Genomic DNA, 21,172 nt, shown 5'->3' with positions numbered 1-21,172 from the left:
GCTCAGAAGAAGCAGTTCTGAGAACCCAGGGGCTGAGGGGTTAAACATGAGTTAAAGGAGTCCATCTAATATAATACACTCATAGGACTATGGGACACAATCTGATACGAGGAAATTCATAAGACCTCTTCCATAGCCTACTGCAAATTTATCTTGGTGAAAATCTGTAATTAAACCATAAATATAACCCAAATGCAAGCTATGCCAATGCTATTACACAATGCAATACTAAGTCTGTGACTACCTATCCAAGTTAAACAGAATTAGATTATGAACTTCGAAAATGCTATCTCTGTTTCTAAGGAAATTGTATTTTTCTTATTGTTTGTGTGATTCTTCTTGTAAATGGATTCAGTTCTGATTATGAGGGACAGCGTTCACAAATCCATGACAGTTTGCTCTGTGCGTGAACAGGAAAACCTTTCAGAATCCAATTCTTTCCTGCAGCCACCTCTGCCTATCTGAATCTGTATCTAACCTAATTTTATACTTGGCTTTATAGATAAGGCATTTTTTCATACCCAAAGAAACAGACTGAGTGGAAAGCACAATGGTGCTAATGGTCTAAGACCAGACGACCTAATTTAATGGAGTAGCACCATCAGAGGATAAATATTAATGAAACTCTTCCTGCTTTTGCAGTGCAGCAGAGCAGCAATTTCCAGATGTTCTATTATTGTGAATGATTAGCACCACCTTTCTCATATACTTAAAAGAAAGGGGATTCTCCCAATAACATTATACAATTGTAAATAAATAGATAAACTTTCACATGCCACATCTGTGTGAACAAATTACTCTCTAATTTTATCCCCACCTTAGGACAGGGGAAAAGAGCACAGAAATGAAGACTTTGTGGACACATATAAGAAAAATATTGATAAAGATCACCCAAATTGTGATGACCTTTAATCAGTTTAGACTCCTATGGCAATCACAGAATTTACGTTCTGGTGTTATGGGTGAGAAAAAGATTATATATCTCAAAACGTTTAGTGCAGAAAAACCAAAAACAATAGAAATTAAAGCTGAAATGAAGAATTTTGCATGTAGTGCTGAAATTACCTTTGAAAGATTAACTTTACCATTAAAGCACTGATAAAATCCTGGCACTTTCAGGCATACAAGATTTGTCATCATTAATATTTAAGTGGCAAAAAGAGACTCTAATAAAAATATAGTATCAGTCCTTATTTTAGCAGTTTTAAAAGATAACCAAGTATAATTTCCTATGATTTAGAATATATAACTCTTAGTCTGGCTTATTTTATGAAAGACAGTGGAGGTATTCAGCTCATTCAGTGTCACAAGTAACAAAAGTCTATTTAAACTGACCCTAGGGAAAGGGATTTCCAAACCTTCTGCCAGCTAAAAGAGACTTATTGTACCCACAACTTTCAAGTGTGTGTGTGTGTGTGTGTGTGTGCAGAAAGAATCCAGGGAGAGTAACTGAATTTACTATCAGCTGTTTGCAAACACATTTTCTGGTTTATATCTATTGTCCTGCAACATGAAAATTCCGTATTAAGCCACATAATCCTGCCTGGCCTTTTCAGAGCACTGTTATTTAACTGAAAGAAGCACTAATAGAGATTAAATCTATATACCACAGGGACCAGGTTCTTATCCTGTATTCGGAAGTACAATGTCAAAGCTGAGTATGTACCACAACAAAGCAAAGAAGATTTGGAGTCTCATGATTCAGGGCACTATAAATGTTTAAATAAAAGCACCAATAATAAAAAAAGAATTTTTTATGAGACCATTTGGTCACATCTTTCCTGGATACATCAGTCTGAGGAACAGACACAATGTGACCTACAGAGAAAGCATCATCATTTTAAAGGAATGACCATGATTCTGAGAGACAGCAATTTTTACTGATCATAGCTCCAGTCCACTGGGCAATGAAATCTCCAAATTTTTCCTTACTTCTCCCATGGTGATCACCTATGCTGGCACTCCACAGTCACCTGAACTTTAATGCTGTGCTACCCACTAGGATAATACAGTAGTTAATTATTAGGTATACTCATTAATTGATTAATCAGTTCAAATAGAATCTATGAAAGACAAATAACATCAAACTGTGGAGTTTGTACTTTTTGTGATCAATAAAAACAGAGTCTCCACAGCTCTAATTTATGAAACTGCCTCTGATTTACAGAGGCAGTTTCACAATTAATTTCCCCCCCGGTAATTCTCAAGCAGTATTTTCTTTCTTTACAATAAAGTATTTTCATAATACAATTTCTGAATGCCTGTGGCCTCCAGTCATAGCACCTTTGTCACCTTACACAGATTGTTGTAGGCAAGGACTAATTACATTGAAATCAATAAAATTAACTACACCCATGGAACTCAGTGGCTACCTTTGAAAGCCTCTTTATATTCACTAATTTCGTGTGATTTTCTCCTAGAAAACTATTTTGACCTACAGTACATCAATTAACAGGAATGCTGGCAGAAGATTTTAGAGAAGACTTAAAGGTTCAAAAAAGTGTTTCTAACATTAATTACTGGTTACAATCTGATCAACTGCATTAGCTAAATTTCTACTGTAACACAGAGTGGTAAGAAAAATCACAATAAAAGTAAAAGATACCACTCAGTGGTATGCTCTTCCTAAAAACCCTCGTACCTCTGGTTTCCAGCTGAACCACAAACTTGAAGTAAATTTAGAAGAGTGATTGTGAAGATGTGAGGACCAATCTAAACTAAGTAGAAAACAGTGGCAGCAAAAAAGCAGGGACACAGAGAAAATTGCCCATGGCTCAAGTGTCTGCTACAGAGGAGAAATCTGCAGCACTTAAAGGCATCAGCCCCTTCAGGCTGTAACTTCCCTCCCTGGCCTCCCTCCTGATTATTCTGAGATGTAACAGTCTGGGGAGCTGAAACACTCACGTGTCCTTTACCTGTTTGGCCATTCAATATTTTATATTTTGATTGCCTGTCAGTCAGCTCACCACTTTCTCCTTATATAAAGTGAAGCTGTCAACGTGAAAAGGGGAAGAACAGATAACCAATCATAAAGAAAATACAGAAAGGTCAAACCCCAGACAAGCTTCATTTTAATTGGATTATATACTTGGAAAGGCAGAGATGAGTTGATGTGAGGTGAACCATGAAAAGCAGAAAATTAAATGAGGAGAGAGATGAGGACAGGGAGGCTCTAGAACAGTGTTAAAATTCTCACCAGCACAGGGAGGTGAGGGCTGGGCAGAGCAAGAGCTGTGTGGTTCACACGCGGGGCCAAGCGGGACTGCCAGGTGTGAAGGCAGCAGACAGGACAGAGCTGATTGTCCTGACAAGGAGACTAAAAGGAAATAAAACCAGGCCTGTGCCTTAAGTTAGCCAAGGAACAGGGTGCAATCCAGCATATAACAAAGGCAGCTGGAGAACGTGGCCTGGGTCGTCAGATGAGCACAGATATTAAATCCCTTTTTTCCGGCAGTAATGAGCTACCCTGATAACAGTTGTTTGCTAATAAAAAAAAAATCTTTAACAGCGAAAACCTCTGCACCTGGATCTCCAGAAGTCTCTCCAACTTCTGCATATAAAAGTGCCAGCCTCTCCAGCTGCCTCAAAGGTTTTTCTTGTTTTTTTTTTTTTCACTCATTTTAATTTTCTTTTCCAGCTGGAAAGAAGCGGGAAGCTACCGCAAGCACGAACTAAACTTCTAATGTTAAAATTCAACTCAGGTAGAACTTAAAATTCACCTTAGGACAGTAAAGCAGAGTTTCTCCTGGGATACCTAACACTAAGGTTTACTTCATAATGATGAAGTAAACCTGCTGACAAATACAGTGCAGCAGGAAACAGAAGCAATCCTGAAAATCTGACGACTGGAAGGCTTATGTGACTTTCTTTGCTATGAAACAAGCCCAGAGGACTAGGGATATGCAGCCACTGGGCTGATTCTCAACTCATTCCTTCTGCGTATGAGGTTCACAGTTCCCAATTCTGAACGAGGTCCTGACGTCACTGCAGGTTCCTTCTCCCCAGGCTGACCCTTAACACTCCCCCAGAGCCCAGCAATCTGCAGATTAGTGGCTTTCTGAATCAACTAAACTTCCTTCATTGTGGTTTACAGCTCATGGACTTTTCTTCCACGAATTTCCTTAATTATTCCTTGAACTGATTTTGCTTGTGGCCTCCAAAACATCCCTAGGCAACAAGTTTAATTACAAACTGTGTTTAAAAAATACTGTGGGGTTGTTTTTTTTTTTAAATCCACTTCCTGACTATTTTATTGAATATGTTTTAGTTTCTTGTCTATAAGAAATAGCGAATAATAATCAATATCATGTTCAGTCAATTTCAAAATATCTGTGTATATCATAGAAACAGTACTTCTAGTTACGGATGGGAAGTAGGTGACTGGATAATGAAATATTTAAATTGAAAATGCAAGACCCTGGAAGAAAGATAACAAAAATGGACGAGTGGTGTGATGTGCAAAAAGCCACAGGCCAAACACCTGAAGGTCTCCCAAGCTGCTGAGACATGGGGCAGGCAATCCTCTCACACCCAGCATTACCAGCACGGGTAACATCACAGCTGTACACACAAACTGCTGGGTCCCTTCACGGCAGAACGCAAAGTTGTGGTGATCTCATTTCCCACTGAAGTGTGAAGGCAACTTAAATGCAAAGAAGCATCTCACAAGGGAAGTGGGATTTCAACACAAGAGCAATCAGCCAATTCTTCAGAAGACTTCTACCGGGAGGTGACTTGCTACAGCACAGAGTAGCCAGTGCTCTACTTTGACACGCCCCCCACGAAAAAACCCTACAAAATAAACCAAAAAACCCCCCAAAACCCCTTCCTCCCCAAAACATCCCAACAACCCACAACATATATTCAAAGCTGTGAAAATCAAGTGATTCTACCAATCTAAAAATACAGCACAGCACTGAGTCAGCTACACAGAACTCAGCTCTAACAGTGCTGATGCCAAACTGGCTGAACTCACCTCATTTCAGAATCCCTACAATAGTCACAGGCAGACAGGGCCAGGATTTGGATTAGGGCTCCCTTTCAGGGCTGAATATTTTGTCAGGTTTGTAACACCTTGCTGGGAAATTTTAACTGCTGTGGGATGTTTGCAGCTCTACAAACACCCTCGTAAAAACCACATTCTGTACTAAAACCGCATTCTGAACTAGAAACCTCTTGTGGAATCATGCCTTTCCAGCTCCTTTCCAAGATGTGTTCCATCTTTTAGGATGTTAGGACAGGTTGACTGACAGGGCTTATTTTAAGATTGGTTTAAATTTAGTTTGAATCTTCTACATAAATAAATTTTAATATTAGAAGAGCAGACTAATGCAGAATTTTCTCTTTTATTTTGCTACTGAATGTTTCCTGCCTGGGAAATCCAGAAAAGATCCTTATTGATATACAACAGCTTGAAAACAAACTCAGTGGTATTAATAAAGCTCTCACTTTTATGTAAGTAAGCAAAATATCTACTTTTATAGATTGAATTGATTCAGATTGCTATTCAGATTTGCCATTCTGGAAAAAAAAAAATGACTGAAGTCATTAAGATTCATTTCAGATCATATGAATGAATGTTAAATGGTAACAAGTCTTTCATATGCTAACTGTGAATACACTTCTTTGGGACAAATACTTCCCTTTTCAAAGAAAATCGGGATTTATAAGCATAGATTAATGTTGACAATATTAAGACAGATTTCAACCATCCAACAAAAATCAATTTCAGAGGAAGAATTTTGGCTCTAAAACACGAAGCCTGACGCTAACTAATGTTTGACTTTAATCACTACAATACAAATAATAAATCAGAGGCAAGAGGGAACCTGCTGATCTCTATATAGAGATTGCGCATTGTTTTTCATTATGCAAGCCTCTTCGGATATAAACATATAATAATAGCTATTGAAAAGTCACTGAAATATCACATCTCTTGGCGTATTTGTGAGCACAAGCATACATTTTTATGTGTCTCAATGCAGGCAAACAGCAAACATCTGTCTTGTAATGCTAAGTCAGAATTCAGCTCTGGTATCATGACTGTAGTGCACAACCTGGCAATACATCAACAATAAATACAGCATGTTCCTTAAGTTTATGTTTTCTTCAAACACTTGGGTGAGTTAATGGGGTGTAAAGCAAAAAACAGCAATCTTTTTTTTTTTCCAATTAATTGAACATGAATTTCAAGGGCAAAGTAAACTAGCGAGTAAATCAAAAAGCTGATTCTGCACTTTCGAAACTGACAAAGCAAGATTTTGCTCAATTTTTGGGGGAAGTGCACATTTCTGATGTAGCTAACTTCAGCAGAAATATCATTTCTGGCGGTGGTAAAAACAACAACAAGAAGAAAAAAAATCTGAAAAAATGCTAACAAAATTCACAAATAGATGTCAATACCTTTTTAAAAGGAGTTGCTCCAGCCACTAAAGAATTTTGTTAATATAATATGAACACTTGTATATGCATGAAAAGCAGCTGGTTTGTGCAAGGTCATTGCAAACAAAAAATGCATCAACCTGGTGAAGTTCCTACAGCAACAGAAATGTGTTTATGAGCAGCAGGTGAATTCCTGCGAAAGACTCTAAAGCTATTAACAGCTCGGTAAGGAGTACATAATAATAGGTTGTTAACTCAGCCATCCCAACAAGCACATCAAGAAAGGGCACTTTGAAACTATTAATGCAAATACATTAAAAAACTTTAAGGAAAAAGAGAGAATTGTACCGTTCTGCTTGTTTCAATCAATCAGATAAACATTTGTGGGTTTATCTGGGTACAAACCTAACAAAACTACCTGGGAATTACTGAATAAGGTACAATCTCTGTGAGTTCAAGTTGGCTCATGAAATTATTAATTTAAATTAAAAGCTCCTCTAATGTTCATTTTGATTCCAACAACTACATCCCCACAGCAAACCCACAGCTTTTGTTTAACACACAGTAAAGTGACTGTACTGGTATTGAAGGGGAAAGTAGTGGTTTAGTGCATTAAAATGGAGGGGCTCTCCCTAAATGAGTTTCCTCTTTCCCTTTGGATATTTCTCCCTTCTCCCAGAATGACTGCTTTGGGATCACTGCTACTTCATAAAAAAGAGGTCGCTAACATTACGCAGACAGTGGCTTCATCTTCATTTAATGTGGAAAAAAAAGACCATTCAAAGAAGAAAACTAATATCCTGTCCTTTTCTGTGGTTAAAGTACAACTGCAATGCAGCCTTAGAAAAAAGAGAGAGAGGAAAAAAAGGAATTTTTTTGGTTTTACTCTCCAAAATGATGCATATCTTTGTACCTCCCCAGGTATCTCTTGAATGCACTGAATATTGCAGGAAGAAACTGTAAATTAAATGATATCTGAACACTCCTTCATTTAGACAAAGATAGAAACCCATGCCTCAAGGCATGTATCTTGATTTAATCTGTGAATCCACCCTTATGGCTGCAAATCAATAATTTATGAACGGTAAGTCATTTGTGTATTATGGAAGACACTGTGCTAGCTTCGGTTTTTAAAAGAGTTTGGACTCACAGATGATTTTTGGGAACTTTTTAGCTACTCTATACTTTAAGAGGGGCTAAAGGAAACATCCTGACTGGTTTTAGAGAAATGGGGACCTGGACACTGTATTGAATTTATAAACAAGGAAATCACTTTCATTTAGATGACCATCTTTTGGCAGGTATGCCTGTTATATTTAGGTCATTACTCACAAAAATTCTTTTTTGTAAAAATCTGTCAAACTTTTAAACCCGAAGTTTGATTCCTCAGGTTAACATTATTCTTATTTACTCTTGCTGTGTCTGTGCATAATTTTGAAAAGTATTTTTCCTGAGGTTCAAATGCTGTAATGGATAGAAAGAAACCCATGCAATAATTTCTTTTATTAGCAACCAATCTTTTTCAGCAATGGATTTAGCTTTCTTAGCTTTATTCGAGGTATGGGACTAGCTGGGTTTGTTGCCTTGTGATAGTTTGCATACCTCCCCTATGCTTATTCCTAGGCCCTTGAAAGCATTTGAAAACCACTTACTCAAAACCATTAATACACTTTTTCTGCATTTGTGCAGCTCTTCTAGCAGTTACTGGAATAAGCATTGTACATGTAATTTTCCTTGGAGAAAATATTATTGGCTGCAGGCAAGAACACAAGATCAGCAGAGACCTAAGTATGTTGTTTTTTAAAAAATCAAATCCACCAGGCTTGCTTAAACAGCATTACACTTCTCATTGAGAATTTTTGGTTCAGCAGGAACAACAGCAATACCTCTATAGGCTGCTTTATTATTAAATACAAAAGTTCAGAAGCTGTTTCCAAATAATTGACAACAATGATTAATGGACAAGCCAAAGCAGGCATCCAATAGAGGCCTAGGTTAGAACTTCTTTGATAAAGCCTTTGCTGCCTCTAATTGACATTTAGACGCCAGATTTCTTTTTCTCCTAATAGTAATTACATCGGCGTCATTAATAATGGCTGCTGCAAGGCCCTTAGGTTCTATCCTGCAGGCAAAAATTATATCTGGTCAGAGAGTCTGGTAATTAGTCGCTCTCATTTTCAACAGTTCTGAAACTTTTTTTTTTCCTCTTTTTAGAATCTGAGGCTTTTACATTTTTTTTTTCCCTTGGGAAACTGGGTTAATAACAGCGGAAGAGAAAAACTGAGAAGCTTGTTTAACACCACTTACTATGCTAAAATAAGCTAGGAGATTTCATTTTAATGATTATATCCCAAAGCACATTTGTAGTGATTATTTTTTAAAAACATTCAGCAGACATGGTTCGTTTCCCAGGAGCTATGAAGGGCCGAGAATGCCTGAGGTGCTGCTCAGAGCCCTGGTGCCTCCCTATGACATGCAGGGAACAAACACTAAGGGCTGCCTAAAACTACTGTCCAAAAGCTCTTGTACATCCCAAACACTCAGCACACCTTTTTTGATTAGAATTGCTGAAAATGTAATGAAAATGTAGTATTGCATGATTCCAGTCATATCAGAAACATTTTACTTGCAGGCAGCAGGTTGCTACTTATGCCTTAAATGATTTGAATAATGTGAAAAACATTACAGAAGAAAACTGTCCATTACAAAATAAATACATGATTAGCGTGAAGTTAAAAACTGTCCAGCTGATCGTTTGAAGCAAACAGCTTTTTATACTGTGTATACTCAATAAATGGTCAGATTCCTGAAATGCTCAGATGCTTATCCCTACTGTTGTCAGTCCGTACCTGCCCTGATGCCTTAAGTTTTAGCTGTCATGTTTTCAGATTCTGTGCTGCCCAGGGGTGCAGTTCTGAGCCTCAAATTAGGTGTCACACAGCTCTCTACAGTGTCTCCTTTTCCTGCTGAACACCAAGGACAACTTTCAGGCCCAAAAGCAAGAACAGTGGTGGACTGAAGGGAGGAACAAGAAGGATGGGACCTCACAACCTGGAGCTGTAATTGGACAATTAAACCCCGATATGCAAATGGACCAAAACTTATAAAAATGGAAGATCTCATGACCGGTTGTCCATTGTGTGACCATTTTACCTCCACCTCGGGTGTAGCGCTGGTCAAGCCCTGTCCTGCCCAAGGTGGATCCTGGAGGCCTTTCAATAAATAAATACCTGCTTTATTCTCTAGCTCTGTGCAGTCTCTGTTTCAGGTCAGCCTTCCCAAGGCATCAGTTCCCCAGTCCTATCACTGATGTTGACTTTAAAATTTAGCAAGGTTGTCAAGGACACTCCAGTAGGGATAAGCAACAATAGAGGAAAATGCCCAGAGAAAGAAGCAGCACATGCCAAGAACCCAGCCACACCAGCACCAAACAAACCACCTCTGCCCCATGTCACACAGCCCCAAGGCTCCCTTCAGCCACTGGGAGCTGCTGCATTTATTATTCTTCATGACATAAAAATCTGCCGTGGAAGAAAAATCTGAACCAAAAAAGTAATGGCTGGTGCTTAAAGGGAATAGGGGAGTTGTAACAGCTGTGGATAAAAAACGTGCTCCTTCTAACTCAGTTAAATGTTGTGCAAAATGGTGACTGAAGAGGTGGAGAGGCTGGAGAGGTTTGGCTGTTTAAGTAGTAGGGAAGTTGAGGGTCAATGAACTTCACACATGCCATGCAGACCCCACAGAAAGGCAGAGGGCTTTACAAGAGAAATGACCGATTTTACTGCATGTTTCCGAAATTCCACCCAGAAATTCTGAGTGATCTGCAGGAGGTGGCTTCTTATGAGAAATGTCCTTATTTTATCTAATGAGAACACGTATGGCTCCTGTTCACTGAGGCTGATTCCAGCCCATACTCAAGCAGGGTCAGGTTGATTAACGTGAGAAGGTCATAATGCAATATCTCCTTAGCTGGAGAAGACACAGATGAACACCTGGTGTCCTCTAAACTGGGATGAGTCACATGATGTCTATAATTTGCCATATTAATTCTTATAAAAATAATGTCTGTCGTTCAAAACATTATGCACTGGGAGTCTTAAAACTTCTCATTATTCCTATCTTGTAATTTACCTAAAGGTCTGTCACTCAAATTCAGGATGGCTCATTTTAATTCATACTAATGATTACTCAAAGAAATAGCAGTCTTTGGTTTAATATTAGATTTTAAGACTGAGCATCTTTTCTTGTATAAGTTAAGTGAAGACAGCTGTAGACTGATAGAAAAATTAACAAGGTCATGCTGCTTTCTAATTCCTTAAATCTGGTACTTTCCTCTATCTCTCTGCCTCATCAGCTCTTCATCTCTTTTTCAAATCTCATTGGAAAAGTAATTTCCCCCTTGCCTCTACTGCTCAGTTATTTTCTCACTTACTGTTTATTAATTTAACTCTAAATACTCCTGGAATGAAGTAAAAGTAATATCTGACATCCTACCTATCCTGTCCACTCGCTGTCCTGTGGAGATGGGTTGATTTTTTTTTTTATGTGAAAACTGCCTGTGAGCTGCAAATTTAGTCTCCCAACAAAACAAAGTATTTTGGCAAAGGGACTTGGCTTTAAAATTCATCAAAAGACAAGAAAGCAAAGAAATATCAGCCCTCTCCTCCAAATCCTGATTCTAAAGATATTCCCTGGTTTCTCCATTTAGAGATTTCACTGCAATGCCTTGGGTTACTGCTTGGATACATTCCATTAAAATCCTGTCTCCACAGACAGGCTTCCTCAGCTAATTATATGTTATCTTGTGTGTAACAGGAAATGTAATCCAGCTGGTGTGCTTGGGCCACGTGGGAGAACAAACTTAATACAGTTGCTGGTACATGCACAGCTTGGTGTGCCTAATACAGGTCTTAGGGAGCATTAATTTTTGATGATTAACTTTATGGGTTTGGATGGAGAGGGGAGGAATAAGCGTCTTCCAGTTCAGCTGCACTATATTAATGAGTTTGATTTTTAAAGGGGAAGACAACACAGTCCATCAGAGATTTTTTTTCTTTTAGAAATAGTGTTTGTGGATGATATCAAGGGATGATAAAATACAATGGACAGAGTGCAGAACAGGGCAGACACCCTGTATCAACAGAGATAATTTGCAATGTTTAGTATCTCAAGACCCCAAAGAAGGTCTATGAAGAAATGCTTTTATGAACGCATTTAGATCTCAAAGGGCAAACATTTAACTGATCTTCTGTATGTTGCTGTAAAGACTCATTATCCAAGGCACAGTTGTCAGAATGATTCATAATCTACCTGAAATCAGGTATTTCAACTACCAGGCCTCAACAAGGCAATCATTTCAGGATCAGGACATTCTCTCCCTGGTTATATCACACAACTATTCAAACAATGGAAAACCCTTTCCCTTTGCTGTGACAGAACTCTGAGAATCTTGGACTGAATGTCATGGGATTTTTGTTCTCCCAGGCCAAATCAGCTCTCTAATTATGTCCTAGGTCAGACCTGGGTCACTGTATTTTTGGCTGAAAGGCTGCAGAACAAAATGACCTCTTATCAGACAACCACATAAAAATGAACCAGTGCACTCCTAAGTAAGAAACTACAAATCTGTACAAGTGGCTCATGAGTAAATTTTGGTTTTGTCACGAGATTTTCATTTTTAGAGACAATATTTCGTGAAGTTCTGAGTGTTTTACAGCAATTCCCTGGAGAAATGAAGGTCATATAGGAAAAGGTACTTTAAAGCAGAGAAATTACTGAACTGCTTTATTGTACTATGTAATTAATGTATGATTCCATACTTGCAGCTTATTGAGACCCCTGGATAACTCTCCTTCTCTACTTTATTTCTTTATAACTTGGTCATCTTTCTCAAAAGAATATTTTTCACAAAGAGGACTTGATCTTTTGATAGTTCTCTGTGTGTAACTTGTATTTTACAAGAGTGTAAGTTTTTTTCATAATTAGCACAGTGTAGGATCCTTCTCTTCTTCTGCTTGTTCTGGAAATACATGGAAAGATGCATCATTATGTTCCGTGTTCATCATCGTTAATTTGTCTTCCTTATGAAATTGTTGGAAACTGCCCCAATTTGTGGAGCGCTCACAGTTTATTGGGCAGCTATTTGATTTCTGAAGTTCATGTATCTTCCAGGAAACTTTAGGAGCCCATGACAAGATACAACTTCCATTTGTGAGCCACAGAATTCCTACTGGTGATAATTAAAAGCAGGCTTCTCCCCTAATGTGCTCACCAAAGATGTACTGACAATTTTTCAAATGTCTACAAGGAACCTTAAAAGGAATAGAAGTAAATACTTGTTCAACTTCAGAATACTGCATAATTCATCAGAGCTTCAAGATGTTAAGGAACTGATACGAGCAGCTGAATTTGAGGGATTGAGTGGTTGTGTTAGATGGAGACATTCCATTTCTTACATGGTTTATCAGAACAAAACCTCCTTTCTTTATTAAATGCAGAAAGGGATAAAGACAGACTGCGAAAGTTGTTCCATTTTTCTACCTAGTGTGTTTATTAGTAGTTAACACGACTGTTTTCTGCCTTTTTCTTGACTCTCTAAGACATTAATAAAATTTCTGACCTTTTCAAATTTAACATGTTCTTCAACTTTACCTGCATTTTTTGCTCTCTGTTAGAGGGATGTCTTTTTGATAAATTCATAGTAGATCCAGTAGAAAATGATTTCACTCTTATCATATTTCCTGTGAGCATGCAATAACATCCCTATTTTGTCACTTCTGCTGAGAACAGGAATGCTGATATTCCCGTTTCAGAGTTCCTGGGAAGGCTGAGAGATTAGTGTCACTGGCTACATCTACCCCTGTCATAACACAAACTATGCTTTTCAATACACAGAGCTCCACAGTGAAGGAGAAAAAACGAATTGAAACCTAATCAAATTAAATTACTTGTGCATATTAATATTTCCTGGCTTTGAGGTAGAATCCCTTTTTCTTTCTCAATATAAAATTTCATTTGCATTTGGCCCCTACATTCAGCCAGTGTTGTGATGTATGCTTCTTGATTTAAATATTATTAAAGCAAGATTTAAACATTATCAAAGTGGTGTAAAATAACATTTTCCAGTTAGATTCTGTAAATAAGCAGACTGACTTGCAGTACAGGATTATTCATCTCTCTGATCTAGAACCTGGTCTCCAAGAGAAGTCTTGAAAATTACACCTGTGCCACAGCACTGGAAGATGCTAGCAGTGCATTTATCTCCCCTGACCTCAGAGGAAAGAGTTTACAGATAGAAGATGCTCCTTATATATTTTAAAAGGTGGACACAGAAAACTGCTCTCTTTTGTATTGTAGAAACAGATAAGAGTGGTTTAAACCGTATCTAGCAAAGGGTCATAAAGCCTGTGCATGTAGTCTTGCTGCACAATGGTCAAGGCTAAGGAATAAGTAGATCTCAAAGACAAATTTTCCTTGTCACTCAGCACTGACTGGTATTGGCACATAATCCACTGAGAAAGGATTTTATTAGATACATATATGAGATTTATAATTTAACATCCATGCGAACGGCTTTGGAACTGTTCCTATTCAACTGAATATAACCTCACAATTTGTCCTGTTTAATTCATGTCTTTAATGTCTAGGAAGAAAAGAAGTTCAAGTCATAATGGGGCTTGTCATGATAATGGATCAGAACCTGAAGGACTTCCATTAGTGCTGGAAAATAGGGTTCCTTGCTTTGGCTTACCAAATATTCTAAGCAATCTGTCTTCTCCCTCTAGCTGTCCTATTTAAATTGTTTGGATTTTTTCCCCAGTTTACACTTTCTTCTGCATCATTAGAGCTGCATAATCTCAATAGAGAAGTGCAGTCAAGGAATAAAATTCTCAGATATTTACAGAGCCTAATATTGCTAATGCTTTCTTTCATGGCTTGGTTTGTATTTCTATTCTTTGTGATCTTCAAACACGCACATCAGTTCCACTGTGACTTCAGGTGGGGGCAGGGAAACAGCAAGAACTGACTGAGCAGGGAACTGTTTAAGGAACAGACACCAAAAATTTCCTGTCTGTGTCTTCATGGTTGAAGGCACTGGTCAGCACAATTTTTTTTTCCTGGTACGAGGCCCTGGAGCAACTGGAAATGACCAAATATGTTTTGTGCTTATGGAGAAGGAGGCTGCAAGTTATGCTGTCCCAGCACCTTGTACCTTTACTTGTAATGCGTGTTGTGTGAAATTGCCTGATTTTGACAGAGCACCAGAAATCCGACAGTTTCTCTCTGTTGTAACCCTCTAAACAAGGCTGGTTCACTCTACCCTTTGAGCACATATTATTGCTTTACTTAGCAATATTAAATAAATAAATAAATAAATAAATAAATAAATAAATAAATAAATCTTTTGTCTCAAAATGAAATCACGTTCCCATTCACCTTAATTCTGTTGCATCAGTGTCACTCTACTGTGAAGTTTTACAGTCCATAAATCAAAGTATGTTCAAGCATGTGATCCATTTATCCACGTTTGCAAACGTAGTTACTATGAGACAAGTAAACGCAAAGATCTGCTCGCTGCTCTACCCAATTCTGACGTGAAACAAGACAGTCATTAACAAGTTTGAAGCAAAACAGCAAAAATTAGCACAAAATAAAATGTCTGGCATACACAGCATTGTACGTGGGGTCAAGTGAAAAGCTTTTTTAAAATACTGTTAAAAATACGAAACACATTGCTCTTTAGGATCTGAGTGTGGGTGATGCTGTAAGTGAGACCTACTTTCTCATAGTACTTGATCTCGTAGTCCAGAATTGCTCCATGGGGAAAGTCCGGCTCTTGCCAGGAGAGGGCAATGCTGTTTTGGGAAGCCCAGTCCTTCCTTACCATACCTATCAAGGTGGGTGCTGAAAGGGAAAAGGATAACTAAGGGTTAAAGACGAAGCACACGGTTTATCCTTCCAACCTCCTGTCTGAGGACACCAACCCGAGGCAAGTCGGAGTGACCTCCAGACAGAAAAGCATGACAGATGGCGGTTCTCAGGGAAACCACATAACCTGGAATTAATGTCTCAAGTACACGCTGCAAGTGCAGAGAATCTTCTGGAAAATCCCCAAAACACAGAAGGGACCGCTCGGGCTGCACCCTGCCCCAACCCGGCCACGCTGCTGGCTCCGAGGACACCGTGTCCACAGCAGAAGCACATTCCAGAGGCGGCAAATTCTGCATGCAGCTTAATCTTCATTAAGTTTTATAATTCAGCTGTTTAGCATGTACATTCAGTTTACTCTTTGGGGTAAAATAAAGTGGCACAGCTGAAAACAGAGGCAATGAATCCCTTTTGTGGCAAAGGCACCCAAGAGCCGGCTCCTTCAGGAGGTTCCTGGATTGGGGTATGGGCAAACTGGGGGGGCAAAAGCAGTTTCTGGAAGGGGCCCAACATGCACGGATGCACCCAGGAGCCAAATCATCTCACTGTGGGCTTAACCAATTTTATGAGCCAGTTCTTCTGCCTTTTTTGGAAGAGAACGGTTATCTACGCAATGATTTCAAATGGTGCAAAGATTGCGTTCTAGGAAATAACCTTTGCTTATTTTATTAACCTGATCAAGCATGTAAAAATATTCTCCAGACACTAATGAGGTTTCAGTAGTATTGATGTGCAGCTTTCCCAAATTTTACAGCAAACCCAGTCATATTATTCTAATATTCAACAATCTAACATATTCTAACATATTATTCAACACAACTAAGATCAAAAATCCAGCTACCATAAGTGGTCCACAGATTTCACTATTTGTCTTTCCACTAAAAAATATCAGTTCATTACACACCCTCCCCCATTCATCTCTTCTCTGAATCTTACTTAACTTCTTCCAAGTTTCCATGGAGTTGTCTCCTAAAAATAACACATTTTTATGACTTCTGGTTTTATCTTTTGAATGAAAGAACTTCCCTAGGAAAAGGAAAAGAGAATCTGCTTCTAGTCACAAAATTTCACGCCTTAGTTTTCTTCCTGTAAACATTTCAGGAGGTTTAAGAAACAAAAACAATCAATAAATTCTGGAATATAAACAAACACCGAAGAAAACAAACCCATGCGTTTGTCTTTGAAAAAGGGGAAACTCTACACAGAGACGCGGGCATTTTTCGCTGTGATAATGCATTTATCTGAGAGAGAAAATTAACTTCCATCCCCTGTCAATCTTCCCTCTGGGTAACTATTCTGTGGGGTAATAGTTTCATCCTCTCTGATGTGAAGAAACAAACAACCAACCAAACCCAACTCAACACATAACACCAGAAAAAATCCCTCCCAAAGTGTAAAAGCTTACACAGGAAACTAAGGAAGGAAGGAAGGAAGGAAGGAAGGAAGGAAGGAAGGAAGGAAGGAAGGAAGGAAGGAAGGAAGGAAGGAAGGATTTCCTGCCATGCAGAATAAAGAATTAACCTGGTTTTCAGAAAGTCCTTAAACAGCTTAATGTAAATAACTGAACAGAGTAAAGCACAAACTAATAAATAAAAGGCATTCACAGGATTTGAACCAAAATGTTATCCCTGGGTAGGTGTAACTACTCCCTCAGCTAAAATGAAATTTTTACTCTTGAAACTGAGGGTGAAGTTGAGCTCTCATAATATTTCTCTGGGGTGCAATCAACTTCTCCGAGCAAGATGAGATACAAAGTCAGGTCTGTTTGAAGGCAAGCAGGAGCTAGCAAACATGGATTTGTAATTGCTAAATACTGATCAAGGGCCAAGGAAGGCACTGCTCTCATAAATCGTTTTACTGCTTGTTATTTTGAGTCATTCACTGGCATTGAGCTGTGATTTACAGGCGGGTCTGAGGGAGCTACAGCAACCTGTCAGATACATCTGGTACCTCCTGTGTGCCTTCTTAGAGGTGATGAGCATGAACTGGGCCACCTTCCCAGCACACTGCAGCTTCATCCCACTGCATCTGGGAATTCACTGGTCAGACAACCCAATCTTTGCAAAATTATTAAGATGGAGGACAGAAATCATCAGGTTAAGCCGTAAATAGAATTATATTCTTGGCTCTTTTAGGCTTATAAAATATAGACTGCTGATACAACATGCCTCCAAGACCCTAAACTTTACAAGGTTTTCATATGTACTGCATGACAGGGATTTTTGTGTTCTAACTTCCAAATTTATACAGCAATTCATGCGTGTTTTCAGCCTGAGCTCAACACAGTAATTCTAACATTTGATGAAATACATTTCAAAAGCACAGTTGTGGTGCATTGGAAGATCCTCTCGAAACTTCAGTGTTTGAAATAATGCCAGCTGTCTTCCAGGGAAACAACTCAGTAGGAAATTAATGGAACAAAATCACTTTAGATCTCCTCTGAACCACCTGTGCTTGACCTGCACTTGAAACCAACAAGCCCATACAGCAAGGCTCACATCACACCTGTAGCACTCTGTCAGCACTGAATGCTCTAAACCCAAATGCAGAGATTTGCACATAAAGCTGTGAATATGAGAAGTGTATTTGTGTCTGTAGCAAGTTAAAAAAAAAAAAAAAGAGGGGAAAAAAAAAGAAAAAAAAAGAGTACTTTTTAACAAAATGGCCCAGAAGAATCACCATTGACCATTTCTGGTATGTGCAGAAGGATGATCCTGTTTTTGCCAGACAGGATTTCAGTCAGAAATTTATTGTAGGAAGAAACAGACAAATAAAACCAAGTAATTAAATGCACAGCTAGCTGAGTTTCTATTTCTTTTGTTGTGAAGTGCTACTAAAGTGCTCTTTCTCCACTATCTGTGGAGAAATTTCAGCTCCTTATAACTGTTGCTCACCAGAGCAGAAGTCAATTAGACCTTAGAGATCCTATCCACTTAATGTTAAAGCTCTTTTTAACCAGAAGATTTTAAGATAGGTAAATCCTATTTTCCCCCCTAAAGAATGCTCTAATGTCCCTATGATGAATCAATGGGAAGTTTTCTAATTAGTTGTTTCAAATCCAGTAGCTGCAGGAGAGCTCTAATATGGTTACCCAATGAAACCATCTGAAAAAAAAGAAATGCTTAGAACAGCAGCATGTGTTTTAATCACTTCAAGGGCAGAATTTTATTGCCATTGGTCCTAGGCTGAAGGGTGGGTTCTGGCTCTTGCGCTCAGCACTGAGCAGTGTTTTGTACAGAGGATTCTTTGCACCATCTGTTTTCTTCTACTCTGTTATAAATTTCTCGAATTACGATGTGTCATCTACAATGTGGTGAGCTCCTCATTTAATTTAGTCTCATAAGCTTCTCGGTCTTCTCAAATTTCTATAGAATAATGGAAGTTCATTCTTTAATTCAGAGTGAGCTGATTTTATTCTAAATTCCTTTGGCTTCTCTTTTTCAGAATCCTTTTTTTCTCATGTGCCACATGCACGAGAGAAAATGTGATTTTAAACAATGACTGGATCAAAGTATCTTTTCCCTAGAAACTTTCTCTTTTTCTGAAGCTGAGTTCCATTACCTGTAAATGTCTGATTTCAAAATAGGTGATCTGGAGGGTTGCTGAAGCTTTTTTCCTCCAGTGCATTTTCTAATTGTGCTACTTCTCGTTCCACACTCCTGAAAGTAGGTGAAGAAATGTCTCCTGTTTCCAGGACTGAATAGCTTTTATAGGATGCCCATTCACGGTGAGGAAGCTTCAAACCCTATGGCAGCTGATGACCAAAGCTCACCTGACACCTGTTTATACATGGAATCTTTCAACCCTTCATACCTCATTTCCAATCTTATTTCTTTGGTGAAGAGAAACCATGACAGCTCAAAGGCCTCTCCCTTCAGCCACTTTTTTTGTTAAAAAAAATCTACCACCAAATAAGAACAGCTGCACCAGTTTTGTCCTCCTCCTTCCTTCCCCCTGAACTGTATCTGTTTTGCCCAAAACCAGTGCAGTGCCAGCAGATACAAATTTGGAGAGGAGAGAATGAAAGCGGGATCTGAATTGTATGGATGCTGCGGGGAGGACTGCAACTTCATTCCTTTGGACATCATCCTCAGGAGAAGGCTGTGGGTCCCAGTATGTAAAATATTGAGGGTCTCAGTATGTAAAATAATGCCATTTGGGATCACGTGTTTAATTCAGTTTGTTGTTTCTACACGTTTGTTGTCAGAGGAGGGAATCCACCCCTCTTCCTGCCTCTTCCTCCTGTCCTATCTCAGTCACTTCTCAGCTGCAGTTATGGGAAAATATTGACTAAACTCTACTCAAACCCTCTGCTTCTTTTTTAAAAACTCATTAACCCCTCCTAGGTTCACCCTAGAGAGGAAAAATCCTGCTTTAACATCCTGCAGGGAGCCTGAATTCCTCATGCTGGGGAGCAAGTTCCTTCAGTAAGAGAAGGACAGTTGAGGGTGGAAGAGATATCAATGCTGTACTGACTAATTTTTTGACTCTGTTGGGTCAGAAACAAAAGAAAACTCTTTTGTTGGTCATGAAGTGGAGAGAAGCTTCAATCACAGGTTAATGGCACAAATTAAACAAACGGTGAACAATGCTTAACACTATAGAATTATAGTTATCTAATAATTCCAATCCCATTAAACGAAAATGTTAGGAAATCAATGAAACAGAATTGAGGTGCATCGAGGTCCAAATATGAAGTGTTCTTCCAGATGGTAAAAAACACTTTTTGCACTTTTTCTATACCAGAAAATGCTATCATAACTTTACAGTGTTTCACCAGCCCATGTTCTGTAACTACATTAAAATTCCTCTACTACCAGACACTGAGTATGATTTTATACTATAAAGATCAATAAAAAGAGCACTGAGATTTTCTTCACAATGCCACATTTGGAAAAAAAACAAAAACAAAACCAAAAAAACCCCAACCAATTTCAGGGCACAATAAGAAAAATACTGCGTTTCCTTCTGATTCTAGAAAGACTATGAGAAAGGTAATAAGCAGTAAAAAGATGCTCTCTTAGAGAAGACATTTTACTCCAGTAACAGAACTGGAAGCAATGAAACAACATTTCCTGATCAACGATAGTGCCTCTAGTATTTTACCCATTTGAGCTATATGCCAAGGGTTTTCCAGGGAATTTAAAGGCCTGAAGCCTTCATCCTGCATTACTAATGCCCATGTGAAACATATGATCAGTCATCTGAAGGATGTAGTTGTGCTGTCATCCAGAGCAGTCTTCACTCCTGCAATATGGTTATTAATCCTCCAGCACAGATGCAGTTCATCCTTTCATTCCTTTGTGTTTGTTCATTCATCTTTCTGTTGCTATCTTTGTGGGATAAGGGAAGAAAGAGTATCTTATGAACAAGGGATGTGATAGGGATCCAGGAGACCTCTGTTTATATTCTTTGCTGGTTGTTCTCCAGAGATTTTCTTTAATCTTTTGACTGAGCTATCTTAACATACAATGTGAATGTCAATAAGTTCCATTATTTGCAAAATGTGAGCACTTTCCTGTTCGAAGTGTGAGTGCGTGGATATAAAAGACTAAAACCGAAGTACAAGTTGACATGGGAAACAAACCACTGAAATATGAACAGATATTAAACTTTATGAAAAAACCCCCCAGTTCATAACCCATCTCTGTATATTAAAGATGTTCACATGGATGAAACATCTTCAGGTTTATACTGAATTCAGCAAGAATTTGTTTTCTTCCCACACAAGCTTGCTTTCAATTAGTACAGTGACTAGATAAGAGATTTGATTCTTCCCATAGCGGTCTCTTATCTTCCAGATCATTTCAGCAGTAATTCACAGTTACAATGCTTGAAGGGGATACTATTACAGGCACTAACC

General features: G+C 38.5%; 1 protein-coding gene across 3 annotated transcripts in view; it reads right to left on the bottom strand.

The window, feature by feature from the left end:
- The window catches only part of EPHA6 (EPH receptor A6), a 355,785-nt gene that overhangs the window by 99,662 nt on the left and 234,951 nt on the right, over nucleotides 1-21,172 (bottom strand). For 2 of the 3 annotated variants that reach the window (XM_066207884.1, XM_066207890.1), the window contains one exon: nucleotides 15,161-15,285. The exons of the other annotated variant lie outside the window; for it this stretch is intronic. In XM_066207884.1, coding sequence (XP_066063981.1) covers nucleotides 15,161-15,285 — 125 coding nt within the window. The remainder of the gene's footprint in view (nucleotides 1-15,160; nucleotides 15,286-21,172) is intronic. 3 annotated transcript variants of the gene reach the window in all.

Source organism: Chamaea fasciata, unplaced genomic scaffold, assembly GCF_029207755.1.
Source record: "Chamaea fasciata isolate MVZ Bird 193981 ecotype frontalis unplaced genomic scaffold, bChaFas1.0.hap1 SCAF_2, whole genome shotgun sequence".
Taxonomy (NCBI): domain Eukaryota; kingdom Metazoa; phylum Chordata; class Aves; order Passeriformes; family Sylviidae; genus Chamaea; species Chamaea fasciata.
Note: the sequence above shows the minus strand (reverse complement) of the source record. Positions and strands in the feature narration are given on the sequence as shown.